The sequence below is a fragment of the Anarrhichthys ocellatus genome, unplaced genomic scaffold, assembly GCF_004355925.1.
Source record: "Anarrhichthys ocellatus isolate YVR2014 unplaced genomic scaffold, GSC_Weel_1.0 scaffold15, whole genome shotgun sequence".
NCBI classification, from domain to species: domain Eukaryota; kingdom Metazoa; phylum Chordata; class Actinopteri; order Perciformes; family Anarhichadidae; genus Anarrhichthys; species Anarrhichthys ocellatus.
In genome coordinates this window covers 4,149,388-4,167,508 of record NW_022280045.1, presented here as the reverse complement: position 1 = coordinate 4,167,508, position 18,121 = coordinate 4,149,388, and the positions used below count along the sequence as shown (strand labels likewise).

Sequence of the window (18,121 nt, the reverse complement as noted above, 5' to 3'; positions counted from 1 at the left end):
GGGGGGGGGGGGTCTACTAGAGTCCATCTGTATGACTCTAAATCAGTCCAATTCAGTGTTAATTAGTCATTTTGAAATCACCTCATGCTCCTAAAGCAGACAAGGTAAAGGGGCATTGCAAGAGGATTTAAGGCCAACCTATCGTCAGAGACTTCCTGAATATCCTCTCGGGGACAGACGTGGGAAAAAAACCCAACACTTTTCTAATACCTCAAAACTATCACCCAGTACAGCACACTTTGAGGAAGAAAAAAACAAACAAAAAAAAAAAAACTTAGGGTACATTTTCTACAATACAATCTAGCACACACACAACTTCTCCATAAATTTTCCAAAGTTACAGAATTTTGTCTTCTTCGGAAGCATAGTCTATAAAGAACATCTTTGTTTGAACACAAAAGATTAAGTGAACACGCATCAATGCGCACAGAGGTCCTTCGTCTGGGAAAGGATAAAGTCTGTGTTGGCAACCAGTGGACAGAAAACAAATCAAAACGACGAAAAAGAAACAAAAACATTTAGCTGATTCTAAATAGAGATCATTTAATATAAATGCTGAGCGAGTAAAATAAGAGGTGGCACATTAATAGTGCTTTAGTATATTAATGTATGTATACATACTCATATGTATAAGTGAGCTGTGTACCTAAACAATAAATGTAGCAAGGAGCAGAGGCTTGAAGTGTGGTAGGGAAAAAATATTTTTTTTTAAAAACCCGAACATCTACTATCATGGCGCTGACATATTGGAAGAGATGCCTATCGAACAACCCAGATGAGGGACACTAAACATTTGTGTCTTTATTTTTTTTTTCCACTCATCAGTTATCAAGGGATTTGTCAAACTGTAAGTTTCTCATGTGACCAAAACGAAAGGGGTCAACGTTAAAGTTAAAGTTGCCCCGGAGCGTCTCCTCTACCCATCAACCGTTCAACAACAAGGGCTCAGAGCTGTAAAACTGGAGCCAATAATGTAACCGTTTACAAAAGGCAAAGCGCTCCGTGTCGAGCATCAGCAGTAAACAATCTACACGATGGACAAAGAGCAATAATAGTGGTGGTCATGGTGGTGATGATGACACATCAAGGAGTGGAAAAGGAAACATATGATATTGTAATACTCACCGATAAATGCTTAAATATACTCAATGTGATATAAATGAACTTATGAAGTTTGCTTTTTTTTTGCGGACAGCCATCTTTGAGAGTAGGTGTTGTTTACTCCTCAGTAACCGACGCCAATATCTCCGTCTGTAAACATGATTTAAAATGTACTGTGCAGCTTAAAACGCTACAACCGCTACTTTTATAGGAATGCAAACGGTAAGTTTAGGTTTTTACTTGGAATTGAACCGTTTTCCCGACAGAGAGGAGGACATGCACGAAGCAAAAACCCCTGTAAAGCCTTCACTTGGTAAGCCACGCCCCCCCCCAAATCGTAACAACGTAAAGCATGAAAAAACAAAACGAAAATTGAACAAAAGAACACAAGGGAAGGCAACTTCATAGAAGTTAGGAGAACAAATGACAAGATAATCCCAATGGGGAGGCCTTTTGTGTGGCTAGACGAGGAGCTCTGAGGAGGGAATTCCCTTAATTACGCTAATTTATCAAGACACAAGAGATGTACACTCTGTCAGCCTAAACATGTGCATTCATCCCGCCCCCCAAAAATAAATGATTTTTGGGCATACTGTAAAAAGATTTCACAGCATAATTAGCTGGGATTGAATGCAGCTCTATGATCGAGCGCAGGCTTTACAACCGAACCACATCAGGTCACACCACAACCCAGAGAAGCACAGAGTAGATTCCCTTATAGAAAACATGTGGAAAGCTCGTTATCAAAAAGACTTGTTGCAATCTTTAAAACAGAATGCTTCAATTAAATATAGAATATACTGCTTTCAAGTATGAAACATACATGATGTGTTCATAAAACGCATTAATAAAATTATACTTCTTGTGGCAGGTGAAGACGTGCATGTGCTGCAAAGGTGATTTGTGAAACACCTCGCATCTCCGTTTTCAGCTGAATACCGGTGGAATATTGTACTGGCGTTTCCCTCCTCAGAACGTCTGCATCCGAGCAAACACGTTTCTTTTTTTTTTTTACGATTCAGGGGTTGAATACCAAGTGACGCACGTCTGCCGTTTCCTACAATACCTTCGTAGATGGTCAGATTGCAGGAGAAGGTCCTCAGAGTGCGTGTGAGTCTGCTCCTCTGTGTCCAGCTGTATGTTTGCTGGTACAGCTGAACCAAAAAGTATTGTTATGGGGGAGGATCGATGAAATGCATGACTGCGTTTTATTCAGATTTCCAACGGAATGGGCCTAACCTTTTTTGGATGAAATTACAATACCACTGTCAACATCACCACCATTTTCTCTTCCTGATACATCTATGGTGAGCCTTGTTTATCTTTAATCCCAGTACAAAAAAAAACAACAAAAAAAGAAGAAAACAAATTAACACACACAAGAAATGTTATCATATGCTCTGGTTTCCAGGCAAGGAAAGTCATTAAAAAAAGCTCATTCACAGAACAAAAAGAAAGAAAATTCATATCACGGCAGATACTGCTCATCTTCTAAATAGAATGGGTGCCTGTGCATGCTTTTCAATTGAGCATCTTGAGTGAGTGAGAGTGTGTGTGTGTGTGTGTGCGTGTGTGTGTGTGTGTGTACTGCCTATGAGCAGGAATGGACGACGCCATTCTTCTGCATGTCTGAACCAGTGGCACCGGGATCAGAGCACAAGCCCAAAGCAGACGTCTTATTGGTCAGTGACAGCATGGACCCGCCCACTGCACTTTCTTGCAGACTGTTGGAGCCGTTGGACACCTCGCTGAATTAAGGACAGAGAGAGAAAGGAACCCAGGTGAGAACAGGGAACACTGGGAGGAGCTCGGGCTAATAAACAAACACACAAATATTCAGGGAATATACACATTTATATATTTAAGTACGCGTTTACCCACCCAAGAGCCAGGGAGATTTCTTCTAGCTGAGTCTTATGCTCTGGTTGTCCATTCTCTGCAGGTTTAATCTTATACTGCTGAACGTCATGGGTCACTTGGTTTTCCTGATTTGTAGATGGATAAAACATGCTCAGTTGCTAGAAAGACACCCAGTTAGATACTGAACCCTAATCAGTCAATATCTTTTAAGACTTAAGCCATGGCCTAGACCAGTAATTCTCAACTGGTGGGTCGCGGGCCCATGCCTGAAAAAAATTAAAAAAATCCTGCGCTATTATTTTGAAGGGGATTTTTTATGCAGTGGAGTGCCATCTATTCACACTCCTTAACAGTATTTGGCATTAATGCCTTGTAATGCTGCCATTTCACAGCATAGAAGAACACCCACAAAGTTTGTTTTTATATGCTAATTGAGCGAAACGCAAGTACGACACCGACTACATGAGATATGGATTTTCTTACATTGAGGACAAAAGAGGGCAAACACCTCTGTGTGTTTTGTGCAGCGAGGTTCTGGCACAAGAAAGCATGAAGCTGTCATTTGAAGCTCTGTCAAATGACACTATAAGTAGACGGATTGAAGACTTGTCAGATGACATCAAACAACAGACCACAGCTCGAATTTAGGCAAGTGGTCATTACAAATGGACGAATCAACAGACATAACAAACAAAGCAGTTTTACTCCTTTACGTGAAACATGTGTGGGACGGGGACTGACAGGAACAATTTCTCTGCACAAGAGAGCTCCCTACACTACTTTCAGCTCAGGTTCAAACTGCACCATCTTTTCATTAAATACATTTGAGAAGTTGAAAATTTTCCTCGATTTGGGGAATTTTCCTCGGCTTGTCATTAAGGGGTGATGGTGGGTCCCACAGCCAGACCAGTTGAGAACCACTGGCCTATACCATTACAACTGTATGGTTTGCAGAATTTGTTGTATGTATATTAGCACTCATCCTGCTGTATGGTGTTAACACCACTTCCACAAAGTTTTGTTTTGAAATCAATAATTTCCACCCAATAACTTCTCTCAGCATACAGAGACTGTTTCATCCCTTGTTTTTACCCTAACAGCTCCCCCCCCCCCCCCTTACCAAAGCCATCTCACGGGTCCTCTTGCCAATCTCTCTCTCCACCTGGCGGAGCTCCAGGCTCAGCTGTTCACTGGAGACAGCTGCTGTACTTGCTCCCACTGCAAGCCACTTGGGCTGCTGTTGAGCTGCTGCTGACTGGCCCTGGCCGGGCTGCCCGGGCTGGCCTGCCAATGCACTGGCCTCCCTCTGCAGCAGTAAAGAGTTACTGGCAGCCTGTGATAGCCAAACAGGAAGTGAAGAGGATGAGTGCGCAATTTGGAAATTTCTGGCAGCAGGAATGCTGCGTGAAATAGAAAAACTGTTTTCTTTTTTGTTCCCGTGTTGACTGTATTTTGGGAGTGACTTGGCAGCTTGACTGCTTTGATTCACTTATCATGATTAAATGATAGCAGGAATATTAATACATAAAATATGAAGTCATGTCCTCTGGAATTTAAAAACAAGACTTATTTCAATATTTCACCATCGTGTAGCAACTGTCTGCTCTTTCCAGACCTTCCTGGGTCTTCCTGTTAGTGAGAGAGCATACACACCTCCATGCTTCGCATCTGGGTCTGCTGGTTGATCTGCTGGTTGACCTGCTGCAGCTCAATATTTAACTGTTCTCTGTCTGGAGTTGCCATAGGCAGACTGTGAGAGTGAAAATACAATAAGAAATGCTTTACAATCATCTTCATAAGCAACAGACATTCACTTTCATGCATGTAGTTCTGATATTTTCTTGAAAAGCCTGATGAGTATCATCATGTGAATATTAAAAAGGTGACAGGAAATCAAACACAGGCCTCACCGCTCACTGAAGTGTCCCTGAGAGGAGGAGGCAGTCTGGTGTGAGAGGTATGAAGCTCCACCCCATCCTCCATGGCTTCCATATGTGTATTCTGCTGTAGGCGAGGTGGAGAAAGAAGTCAGAAATGTTTCCATGCCAAACTGTAATATTTAAAACGCCACAATTATGTGAAATGATCGTGCTGCAGAAGTTCGGTTTAAGAAGCAGGAGTGGACAGTGTGGACGAAACAAGTAAAGCAGTTTATCATTCATTATGTAAAGAATATTCACATGGTACAAATGCATGAAAACCATGAATAAGTTGTTTTATACATGGTTTCTTACCTGGCATGGCCATGTGTTTAGAGCTTGGGTTCTGAGGAGTGGAGGCCATCGCCTGCACAGGGCCTGTGGTCTGGTAGCCCGTCTTTGAGGTGCGGGAGATGGCACCGAAACGTGATACGGTGGGCTGGGGGCCAAATGGGATGATGGGGTCATCGTCTTTCACTTCTGCACCCCTCCGAGGAGCCTCCAGTGATGGATCCCTCAGACCCTTAGCCTCCGCATTCTGGTAGACACGGTGGAAGAGGTGGTAAATGATGAATGGACACTCAAAGGATGAGGTAGGTATAGAGAGGAAAGGTTAGGACATGTTCCTTTCTTATCAAATGCTTACTTTTGATTGGTGCAGGTTAATTACACTTGGTCAAACAACTCAGCAGCTTGCACTAATTGCTATTAGCTTGTTACATTGTTAAACTGCCTTTAAGGTTTTGTGTATCAACACTGAATCTTTCAAGACAGAACCACAACGCATCATTTCCCCTCCCCCAAATACTGACATGGTTGCTACTAACAGAGTTGTCCGTATGAACTCACCATCATGTCCATGGCACCAGGACCCATAACATCTTTGGGTTTGGCATCCTTCGTACCAATGTAGGAGCCAATCATTTCACAAGACCAGGGAGAGTACTGCCCTGTGTACTCCGGCTCTCTGCATTTCCCCATGGTTTTGGAGTTCTCCTCGCCATACTGCAGACACAGAACATACAGAGAGAGCGCCATCACTAACACTTGGCATGTACTTACAGTTGTTGAATCGTACCATAAATGCTTGTGCATGATCTGAGCCAGTCTCAGAGAGGTATGACATTCACACAGTGCTCACCTCTGAAGGGTAGTCGCTGGGAAAGGAGTGTGGAAGAGTGGGCGAGGCAGCAAATGGTGGAGGGGATATGACCTTCCTTTCCTCCAGCTGTGATAACAGCTCCTGCCGGCGTCGGTGCAGGTAGTCGAGGCTGGGCTGTGACCCACTATATGATGGCCCCTAAGACACAAACGGAGAAATATTGCAGTATTTTAGTGTTTTGAAACTAGGCTGGCACCACAAAGAGTTAAAGGCAAATGGCTCAAAATGAAGAACAATCCAAACAAACTCACCCTGACATAAGCCCTTATGGGTGGAGTCTGGGCCCCCGGTGTATAGTAGCCATCTGGAGGGTATCTATCACGGGAACTGGGCTCCTGGTGGTAAAGGGAGTTAGCCTGTCCTGCTGAGGGCGGGGGCATATCCAGAGGAGCGGGACTCATTCTGACCAGGCCATCCCTCTGTGATGGGTAAGGCTGTGGGGGAGGTGGCGGGCCAGCGTAGGTCCCGTGGCGACCTCGGTCGTGGTGCGGAGGGTGAGGGTAAGAGAAAGGTGGACCAGAGTGAGGGGCCTGGTAGGGGCGCTCTGGAGGGCCATAACCAGGGTAGGGGTCCTGGTAAGGGGGTCCTGACTCACTGGGGGGAGGAGGGTTACGCATGTAATCCCGAGGGACATACTGCGGCGGCTGTTGGTAAGGGTACCCTGAGAAATAAAAAGCGGATTATCATTAACACAACACAGAGATTGAATCAGTCACACATACAGAAGCTGATTGTGCATCATTCAGTTTACTCGAGCCCTACCTGTGGGGTACTGAGGGGGCTCATATTGAGACGCAGAAGGTGGCGGGCGGGTGTCATAGCACATCTCAGGGAGCTGTGCCTGGGAGTAGACTGGTGAACCTCTGGCTACCACAGGCATGTGCTTCACCCCAGAGAGGTGGTCCACTGACATCCTTTGGTGGGCCATGGCATGAGGTGGCAGAGCCATACCAGGTTTGCCCAGCCCAGGGTCCATGCTACAAGAATAAATGTCAGATTTAACTAAAAAATAACAGTTGTTAACGGACTTGTTTTTGACTCATTGACTATCAGCCTATGTGCCATAAGGTGCCCGGAGTCTGCTTTCTCCATGGCACGCAGCTGCCCGTTCTTTGGCTGTCAATGAATTAAATATGCTGAGAATGCAATACTCACCCATCAGGTGGTGATCCTGGGGCGCTGGGACTCCCTCCATCCATCTTCATGGGTTTACGCAACAGTTCGTACGGGACTGTGTCAGTGCCGCGGGCAATTAGCTGGGGCATGGAAGGTCCACCGCTACCGTTGGTGAGCGGTGAAGGCTTCCGGGTCACTGCTACGTCAAGAGGAAGACCCTCATCTGGCATGAGCCCTCCTGAGCCAGGGAGGCGAGCTGCCAAACGCTTATTCATTTTACGATACCTGACGGACGTAAAGCGCAGTACAAATTGTGTAAGAAATACTGGATGGCGTGAAAACTGTTTAATTTCAACTGCAATATCTTATTTGAATGCTGAATGTGGATATTTATCACTCACTTCTCCAGTTCTTCCTGAGAATGAGCGAAGGTGCAGCTGGCTCCACGAGGACAGCCTCCCTTCTGCTTCATGTCACGACACATGTATGTCTTGTACTTGCTGTGCTGAGGAGGCTAAAAAGAGACGACAAGTATTGTTAAAACAGGGAAAACATATACAACCTTTGTGTCATTATGGTAAAACCCTTTAAGGGCGCTGTCTAGCACAACAACAAACAGAGCTGAACACTCAATAGTGGTGATATTTAGCATTGCAGTCCGGGCTGAGTGACAGACAAAAAATATTTTCTTTTATATAATACCTCGATATGGATATGTTACAAATGAAAGAAAACAAACAATAGGTGTCTCAGTAAGTGTTACGCCAGCTTGTCATTTCTACAATTGATGAACAATGCTCCTATGGATATAACGGGTTAATTAATCAATATACAGGGTCTGGGGCCCAGCTCTTTTTGTGGTCCAATGGGTAGACTCACCTGTTGAGGGTCAGCCCCTTTCTTGCTGTGGTTCTGGATGAAGTCCACCAGACCATGCACCACTGTTTTCACTGCTACCAGCCCTTTCTCTAGCTGCTCCCATGTGGGAGGAGGAGCATCTGTGGAAACAGAACACGAGAAACACAGACTTTAATCTCAATACTTTAATTGATGGCAATTGGTAGACTCATAAGACATAAATACCCCCACCCCCCCCAAATAAGTCGAATAAATGCTAAACAATCTTAGTTAAACTTTAATGGGACAGCTGGACTCTGGCCAAAACATATTATGACTTGGGGTGTTACAATATGTGTATTGGTATTGAACCGGTACGTTCGGTAGGCGGCATTCTTTCGGTAGGCCTCATGACCCCAACAGCTGTGTATGCAGACTACTTGCACATGCGGAAAGAAATTCTGGAGCGCAAGTTTAACCCAGTTGCTGTCAGCTGCATCGGTGTCATAGAATGAAAGCTGGGTTAATCAAACTCAAACTGTATGCAGACAGTTACACTGAAGTCTGGTACATCTGTGAATAGACTTCATTCATTTAATCCTCACGTCACTGTAAAACCAGGATTGTTGAAGCGTGCTCGGTTCTTACCGGGACTTGGATCAATGTTGGCCAGTAGTTCCAGGTGTGGCCGCAGCCTGTTCAGGTTGGCTGGGTCTCCGGTCCTCTGCAATGCAATCGTCAGCTCCTGGACACTCTGAGCAAAAGACGCCGGGGTCTGCAGCTATGTCGAGAGCAGAAAAACAAAAACATGGAAGTTAATGCTTTGGTAGGTCTATGGCAAGACAAGATTTCTATAGTAGGAACATGTTTTAATATAAAGAGTGTAGAAACTGCATCATTTATAGCATTGCATCACATAAATAATCTATGAAATATGCCTTTATGGAAACAAAAAAAAAATAAAAAAATCAGATCCACGCACATTTACTTCTCTCACATACCTTATCGATGATAGACTGCATGTGTGACTTGTGAGATTGATCTCCATATAACAGAGAAGACCACTGGTCGGGTGCGATGCGCAGCCCGCCCTCCATGGCTATCTGAACTATCTGAGAGTCGTGCTCGCGCCGCAGAGCCTCGTAAGTACGGAATTCCTCTTTCAGCTGCATCAGGGATGAATCTTCATCACGTTTGGTCACCTAAGGAGCCACAAAGAAGAAGAAAAGAGTGAATAGAATATTTGGGTTAGTTTTTAGTTGTTGTTTTTAACTGTCCCAAAGATCATTTCATCCACTCTAAAGTCTGTGTAATCCATCAAAAATGTTTGTTATACTTTTACTATGCGAGTCATTTATAGTGTTTTCCCTTCATAAATAGATGCAATTCAAATGATTAGGAAATAAAGATTGTATTTTTATTGATTAATACAAATCTCGTCATTAGTAGTATTAATGAAGTATAAGCTGCTTAGAGGGTAGTGTATATAGTCATAATTAATTTCTAATATCTATTTATGTTGTTTTGAAAACGTCTCCTTCAAACAACTAGATGTATTAAAGTTTTTCAGCAACACTACATTTTCCGAGATCACATGTGAACACATGATAACGTTCTCATTTTCACTGAACAGAGCCTGAACGCATCATAATGTAACTGAAGGGAACATTCGTTCGTTGGCCTTTAGCGATGCTAGCATTTAAAGTTTCGCCCAAAATCAACCATTTACTCTCACCAGATCCTGTAAAATAAACATTAAATCCTGCGCTCCTCAGCGCAACTAGGAAGCCATGATTGATTCGGCTGAGACCAACAGTCAGTGACAAAAATTCGGTGAAACAACTGAACTGCTGAACACAGTGCACTGAGGAGAGGACAGGAGCGACTGAAAGAAAAGAAAATGTGAATAGCTCAACATATCTATATAGCACAAGAAGCCTCTATTTTTCTCCAACACTTGTGGCAACTTGTGTTGGACTTATAGTTTCCATTGTTTGCCAATTTTTGTTTAATAAATTATCCAAAAAATTCAACTTACGCTTTTTTGCTTTTTTATGATTTATGGCATTGTATTATACATTGTGTTATACTGCCCAAAATATATTTTTAGTCGTACAACTATTAGGTCAGGCAGTCGTGTTGTGGAGCGGCACCACATGGTGTACACTATTTGCCACGAGACTTCAAAAAAAAAAAAAAAAAACGTATGAAGTTTTATTCTGGTTCTCAGTCAGTGACGTACCTTGAAGCAGGAGGCCCTGTAGAGGAGCTGCACCACATGGCCGATGCTCGTCTTAGAGGCCTGCGGGAAGCGTGGCTCAAGCCTCTGAACTACAAAGAGAACCAACACCTTCCTGGACAGTGCAGAGCCGTCCTCCAGAGCAAGAAGGACCAACTTTAGAGCTTCCTCCTGCATGGCTGGGAAAAGAACAACATAAAAAAACACATGAGTAAAAAGGGGGATTGCCAAAAGCCAACATTTACAGAGGATCGTTGTACTGCTTCTTCTCAAAAGCGGACATGTGCTGGTTTAATTTTGCAGGTCATGTAAAACCACCTACCCGGGCCTAGAAACTGACATCCTCGTGCACGCACAGCGGCCCACAGGTTGGAGGAGAGCTGCTGTGGATTCTGGTGCTGCAGGATGAGTTCGGTGACGGTTCGCTCACCCAGAGAGCGGGCGGCTCTCATGGCTCTGACACGGCCCTCCTCTTCCACCAGCTGGCAGTGGACCAGGGTTACCAGTTTCCTCTGCATGGGTCGACTCAGCATGCTCTGGGCCGTGCTGCTCAGGCCCACACCTGGTGAGAGATTAGACAGGAACACTGGTAAACCACGGGAATATGAACTCAGACACATTATACACTCATTTGCCAGTTAATCAGGTACAGCTATCTTAACATAATCCAGTCTAATAAAACACTGCTGCAACAAATCTTACCTTCATAAAAGGTTATAATTTTCCATTCTTATTCAAACTGTTTTAGAGAGCTGCTGAGTCTACTTCATGATCATTTGGAACGATGTAGTTGCACCTCAACATCGAAAGAGTTTACCGTGGTTACTTCCCATTTTACAATTCCTCCTTTGCACTAACATCTCTTGTCTCTTAACATGGCCAATGATTGTTTGGCCATTGAGCCATAAATGATGAATCAATAAAAAAAAAAAAACAACTATGACCTTCGAATATTATGGTCCTGACAATCAGTTGTGGCGACACTGGCAACACCATATATGGAATACCCTTTTGAACCCCCCATATCATTTCAGTTTAAAATAAGGTCCGTGGTCCTGACATAAACAATGAATGGCATACTTCATCACAGTGTCATATAAGCAGCATCAGAATATCACTCATTGAAAGGACGTCCTCACATTTTCTTAAATACAGATGGTTTTGAGTATAATTTGTTGTTTTTGAAACAGGCAATGATTTGTTTTTGTCCAATCTGGCTCCTTTATGTAATTATTATCACTTCTACAGCCATCAACCAGAGATATATCTCTGTACTATTTATTAGAAAAGTAGTTCTGCTTTTCTATTTTGAATGACTTTCGATGATCAACAGAAAACTGGCAATACGTCAGTGGATAACAAAGTCAAAACATTTGAATTGTCTATTTCACGACACAGTGATGTCATATGCACGACTTTGTAAGTGAAAATGTTCAGACAAGTACAAGTTCAACAGTTATAACATGTGATCATGTTTTTTTTTAAATGTTAGTCTCTTTCATGCAAAAATAACCTCAGGCACTATTTTTGAGAAGGGTTTAAAAAACACTTGAACGTCAATAACATTGAGTCCTAGACTCCCCATGCTGACAACAACCTACAGAGTTTAATTTAAAGGCAACAAGAGTGTCAACAGATCAGAATAAAGGCAGCACAGATGAAAAGTAAAGTGTGTTTTTGTGTACCTCTGGTGTTGCTGAGAGGTTTGAGGTAGAGGGCCAGCTCCTCCACACACTGCCTGGCCTCCTCATAATGCTGCGAGTCCTCTGGACTGGTAATCAAGGCAACTGGCTGAGCCTTAGGAACCTTCAGCAGGACACCAAGGGGGAAACAATTAGAAGAACATTGTTTAGTACAGTATTTGTATTTAGCCAAAACATCAGACTGTGCGAAGTAATAATCAAAACACCTCTCTGTATGTACATGCAAAATAGATTTAAGATGAAAAGTGACAAATTGAAATGGTATGGCAAATTGTAAACCGTGTACAGGAATGTTGTTTAAGCTGCAATTATCTACAAACTGTTTAATAAAGGCCATCTTTAATTTATACAGATCTGTCAAGTACAATGAAACCTGTGACGTTACTGGAGTATGCTCCACTAATTATTCAGTTTGCCAAATCATTACTTACTCTATGATCAAAGCAACAGAATATGACTGACAAGAAACTTCATATTTCACATTTTAAGAATCCCTGCATTGTACTGACGGCGTATGCCCCATTCTCTGTAGGTCATGGTTTGTTGAACTGCACTTATCCCAGATTAAAATGCTAATATGCCAATATTTAAAATAAGACAGTGGGGGAAGCATTTCTTGTCAAGTTTGTATTTGCATGCTTAGGCTGTTTGTAAAAGGCAATCCAATGAATCTAATGCAACCCAATGAAATACTGACCACAACAACCTGCAGCTCTGGGGCATTATGATAAATTAGGTAATTTTCATGAATGAAAATGAAACAGAACCATTATAATAACTTCCATTTCTATCAGGGCATATTCATTTGACGGGACATTGTACCCGGCTAATCTGTAGTAGCACAAATATGCAAGGCACTCAGCTACGAGACAAGACATCACAGTCATGACTATATCAGACACACAACACACTCATTATTGATGCACTGACGTTATCCATTTTCATACATACCTGGAAACTTGGCAAAGGCAAAACACCCATTAGCTGTAGCCTCGCCCTATTGGCCAAAAGCCGCTTACGAGAAATATAGCTTCACCGATGATGCCAGCGCTCAGTAAACCAACAGAGTTAAAGTCATTGCACAATGACTGGAGCGTGACTAATAAAGGAATCTCCAAGCTATGTGCATCATGCAATAGCCTGTGAGTAAAACTCTAATAAAATCCAGAAACAGTAATTTAAGGAAACACCATACGGTCAAGATAGGAGTGGTATTTTAAACCAACTACTCAAATACATCAATGAGCTGACAAGCTAGCACCAACAAGGGCTCTGCATAAATCTAGTCAACACAAGATCTTTGTCATAAGTTGCTGAACAAATGTACAAACGCACACGATGATTCTTACCTGGCCTCCCACCAGCTGTAACAGGGCACTGTTGACAGGTAGCTGCTCGATGTCTGTGCTGATGGCTGTCTGGTCAAAGGGACAGGCCTTACGGTGCAACTTGTTCAGGCACATCTTGCAGACGGTGTGTCCACAGCCCAAGCTGATGGGCCGGCGAACACTCTCCTCAAATGTCTGTGTGCAGATCGGGCACAGCAGGAACTCTGTCCATTGTGGGGCTTGCACTGGCATGGTTGTATGTTGATCGGACGAGTGTGTGTGTAAATGTATGTAAGCTTTAACACAGAGAAAAAAAATCTAATAATAATATATATATATATATATATGGAAGATTCCACTGGAATCAAGAATTTGTCTTCCGAACTCAATTGTTCTTAAATGTCCTCACACATTGTGGATTTTGGATCACATCTCGTGATGATTACTGTAAAAGAGAGAGACAAAGAATTAAAAGTCTGCACACATTTAAGAATTAAAACAACTTTGCATACTTTTCAAAATGTAGTTTACCAATGCTTTAACAAAGTCCATTAACAAAACATGGTTGTGCTGTGTATAAGTGGACTACCGATACATTACTACATAAAAAAAAAATTAAAAAACTATAATCGAATGTCTGTTTTGCTTTGATTACTCAACGCTATGCGGTGTTCAGTCGTTACACAAAACATGTACAAAAAATAAAAGAGGTGACACAGCACATATTTATAAGATACCCATGAAACAAGCGAGCAGAAGGACCAAAACAAGTGCTATGTGGCCTACTCAGAGGAGCTGGTAACCACTATGACTGTGGACAAAGGGTCCTGGAGAGGCTAACAACCAAGTCCTCCTGCGCTATCCAACTTGTTATGAGGCTAATGTTTGCTAATAGAGTTTGGAAACATTATGATACGAATCGGTTTTTTAGTCAATGATTTTCCTATCGGGACTGTTCCAATTTTGTTATGTTTGATTTTACACGAATTATTGTTATAACTGAAATGTGGCAATACGTTAGCTAGCTAATTGTAGATAACGTTAGCGTTAGCTTACTGTTAGCCGGCTACGCTATGGGTGGCTAGTTTGCTAGGTTTGGCTAGCTGGGAAACGTCGTCCTGATAGAAAAATAAATATGTATAAATATAAATAAAATATATCATGGGTTGGTCATGATACAGTTATTGGGAATGTAGCTTTGGTTATGAATCCATTACATTACACAACCTAGATAATTAACGTGAGTTAGCATCTCGCGTTTTGCTGAAGGAAACGATAGCTAGAGAAGATCCACAGTGACACTGGAGAGGGGAGCCATTTGAAATGCAACAGCGAGATTATGTAACGCTAGCATCCGAAACTACCCAGCAACACAACTGCCTTGAACATGTATTTAATTTCACCAGCCACACAAATTTACTAGAGTTCAGGATCATACTAGGATTGTGTTTTAATTTGGAGAAGCGGCTAACATTGACGCACATACTCGTCTCATACTCGACTGAGCACAGGAGGCTAACAGTGAACAAACCACACTCCTCCCTCTTGTAGCAGTTAGCTTGTTAGCTAGCTCCCAGTTGTGTTAGCCACAACTAACGCTAACTATAGCTATGCGTCATAAATGTGACTAAAACCAAACATGCAGCTTCTACCGTGATATTCCGTCAGGAAAATGGTTAATTAATGTCGATCCTACTCACTCATTCCAAAAGACTTGGAAGATTTTCATCTTTCTTTAGGAAATTGTTGCGATATTTTCTTGCCATGTCGACTGTGCAGCTTAGCTGCTGCCGAGGTTTGGGGAGGGTGTCAACTCGACAACAGACTCGCTAGCCGGTTACAGCTAGCTGGGCAAGATGTGTGTATGTGCGCGTGTGCTTGCTTGCGCGTGTCTGTGTGTATGTGCTCATGGCCCCCTCTGCTGGCACTGGGCCGCATGCGCAGCCACAACACAAAAATGAGCAGCATTTGCCAGAGTCCAGTCACATCTGGGGAGGATTTTGTGGCAACTGGCAAGTAGAACGTTGTCCCAATTAGGCTAACTGTGCACGAGCGCATATGTGTGCGTGCACACGCGTCAATGAAACGGACAGAGAGAGCTGGGATAAACCGTGATAGCGGGAAGGATCAGCTGTATTGACAAAAAAAGGAAAAGAATCAACCTTCGGTTCTTTGAAAGATACAAAATTACGCTATACAACACATCAGCCTTTATCACTTTATCAGGACCATCGAAATATTCTAGGAATGACAATGTGTTTATCTCAGACATTTTAGTCGTATTTTTTATTATTATTTTCATTGGTTTATTGCTGTGCGCATTGAGTCAGTACCAGTGCACTCCTCTTACGCAACAGAGAGCTTCACTCGGCAATGGGTTCGCGAGGAAAGGACTAAATTAGATAAGGCATTTTTGTATTTCATTTTTGCCTAATCCTACTGATTTCTGAAGGGATTACAGGACCAATCATGATTGAGAGGCTGCTTGCTCGCCTGACACTGCCCGGACCGGGAACAGTGTAGACAGAGAGTGGGAGCGCGCCACCAGGATCTGGAGAAACATTGAGAGATGGTATTTTGTTTTCATCTTTTGGGGGATCCGGACATGAAAGTTGTTTCGTCTTCTCGCTAATGTTGGTGACCGACTTGAAGATGCGCGTTTGGCGCAGGTTTTTAGAACGGATTGTAACTTACATTTGTGCAGTTGCACCAGAATTGATGGTAACTTTCAACGCTGGAACTAAGTTTGTATTAAAGGACACAATCTTCAGTCAATATCCCGGTACACTATTCACTGTGTGTGTTAGTCTACTGTATTTATGTGACTACATCTGGCTTCAGAGAATGTGTTTCGAAGCTATACTTTGTTCATCATTTAAATGATATTTGTGAAATTGGCCAGGTGTTATTCATATGATCTACATGACACAGAATCTTTAAATAAGTCAATTTGTTAGGGTTGAATAATTCATACTTTTTTTTCCCTCTGCTTTTTTATTGACTAGGTGACTGCATTACAGTGAACGTTTTGTTTCATTGCATATTGTTGCTTTTACTCGACAACAAACATTCATAATGTTGTGCACGGGGCTAAGTTGCAGGCAGCAGTTGCTTATTCTCATTCTAAAGGATTATCCTGTGCACTGCAAAGTAATCAGTGGATAAGTCAACGTGACTGAATCCACATTACATATCCCCTCACCAGGCACATCAGATAGAATGTAGCCGGTAACAGAGATGTAGAACAGATGTAGTTTTTGTCCACATGCCTGTATTATTTTTTTTAAAGCCTCTTTTTTATTATCTATAGGATCTGTCTGGACTTTTCGGTGCATGACCGGCCAATGGAGGAAGAAAAGGCGGTTGATAATATCCAACTAAAATCCAGTTCCCCTTTACCTACTGGGATTCCCATTAACTGGGGACTCATCACTGGCCCTGTCCCTGAGCCGGTGTTCCCAGCACCTTCTTTGAGCACCCAACTTCCTCCTCCTCAGAGTTCGGCTGTTCACGCCCTACAAACCAAAGTGAAGTCACTCACACAGAGAAGGACAAGGGGGAGAGATCGAGAGAAAGAAAGAGAAAGGTTGGACACAGATGTTTTCGTGAGCAGTCCAGCTGGGCGGATTTCATCCGAAGTCCTTCTCAGACAGAGGCCCAGAGGAAAGGGTCAGGTGTCTTTGCCTGCCCCCTCCTGGCGATCAGGCACTTTGAAGAACTTGAGCAGTAGTGATGAAGAGGAGGAGGTTGAGGTGCAAGTCAGTTTCGAGATCCACAGCCCTCCGGCTGAAGCACGAGGAGATCATGTCTTCCAGGAGGAAGAGGAAACCGAAGACGAGAGGTCAGAGAGGAATGAGGACCAGGTCAGTTTTCTGTCAGGCCAGCCTTGTGGGCTTGGGGAGGGCACCAGTCTAGAGAGTCTTCTGTCTGATAACTCAAGCAGCAGTAAGGATGACCCATCTTCTCCTCCTCCTCTTCATCCTCCTCCTCTACCTGTGCTCTCCTCATTTCCTGCCACCACCTCTGCTTCTACAACAGCTTCCACTTCTTCTTCCACATCTTCCATGTCAACCAGACACTGGGCACCACCCAAGGGCTTCTGGAGAGTAGTGCGCCCTGAAACATTGCTTCTAAATGGTGTTAGCCCAGACAACACACCCTCCGCTTTACCTTTGAAGGACCATACTTGGACAGAAGAACCGACAGAGCCTCAAAGGTGTTCTAAGCCAGCCAAAACAGGCACCAGGAGCGATGCCGGAGGTGTGGTGGATGACAGCGACGCATCCTCAGAGTTCAAACACTCGGACAGTGTGGAGTGCTACCTGGACAGGTGTGAGCAGAAGGAGTTAGAAGCTGGTGACCTGGCCAAAGGACTGTGCAGTTCAGACAGCTCGGAGAGCATGTCTTCACAAAGTGGGCTACTCTCCGCTGACGAGGAATTGAAGGTGAAGCGGAGAGCTTATGTGAAGTTAAGGGAAAGAAGCCAAAACTGCATGGAGGAGAGCGAGCAGAGCGGAGGGGAAAGTGCCGGCTGTTACGGAGACACAACATACAGAGGCAATTGTAAAGGTAGGTCTCTTGAGGAAAATAGGATGTATTTCATGTCAAATGCAAAAACTTTCTAGAGAAAAATTGATACCGGTATGTTGATATATACTTATACAAGTGGCTCAGTCATAGTTTCTTGTCCACTGTAGTTGTGTAGTGTGTGCTAAGTATTGTCAGCTGGTGCGGGGGTCTGTTGCTTGCTATTTATTACGAGTGGAGACAGAAAATTCCGCTCAATGCTTCAGAAATAGCATTCCCCCGCCCCCCCCCATCCAGACCTACACAACTACAAACCACAACAATTTATA

At 43.3% G+C, this 18,121-nt stretch overlaps 2 protein-coding genes across 5 annotated transcripts in view; one reads left to right on the top strand and one right to left on the bottom strand.

Moving 5' to 3' along the window:
• Positions 1–804: 804 nt before the first annotated feature.
• On the bottom strand, positions 805–16,620 carry rc3h1b (ring finger and CCCH-type domains 1b). Of its 3 annotated transcripts, none has more exons than XM_031854723.1 (21): positions 14,966–16,620; positions 13,675–13,710; positions 13,287–13,561; positions 11,920–12,040; positions 10,557–10,796; positions 10,238–10,413; positions 8,997–9,197; positions 8,644–8,776; positions 8,038–8,156; positions 7,560–7,672; positions 7,198–7,443; positions 6,805–7,019; positions 6,294–6,703; positions 6,022–6,180; positions 5,730–5,885; positions 5,196–5,418; positions 4,872–4,962; positions 4,615–4,711; positions 4,082–4,294; positions 2,983–3,086; positions 805–2,849 (listed from the first exon to the last, which is right to left on the bottom strand). In XM_031854723.1, exons 1-21 carry the CDS (start codon positions 14,967–14,969, stop codon positions 2,693–2,695), a joined length of 3,489 nt encoding a protein of 1,162 aa, XP_031710583.1. In that variant the 5' UTR covers positions 14,970–16,620; the 3' UTR covers positions 805–2,692. The 3 variants fall into 3 exon arrangements, with proteins under 3 accessions (XP_031710583.1, XP_031710582.1, XP_031710585.1); XM_031854722.1 differs by having other exon boundaries at positions 4,872–4,965; positions 14,966–16,619; XM_031854725.1 differs by having other exon boundaries at positions 4,872–4,965; positions 13,287–13,710; positions 14,966–16,619.
• Positions 15,291–18,121, top strand: part of LOC116387528 (uncharacterized) — an 11,387-nt gene continuing 8,556 nt past the window's right edge. Inside the window, exons 1-2 of one of the 2 annotated variants that reach the window (XM_031854726.1) lie at positions 15,291–15,837; positions 16,576–17,834. In XM_031854726.1, the coding sequence (XP_031710586.1) occupies positions 16,610–17,834 (1,225 nt within the window). In that variant the 5' untranslated portion in view covers positions 15,291–15,837; positions 16,576–16,609. Of the gene's footprint in view, positions 17,835–18,121 lie in introns of both variants that reach the window. The other variant, XM_031854727.1, reaches the window with a different exon arrangement.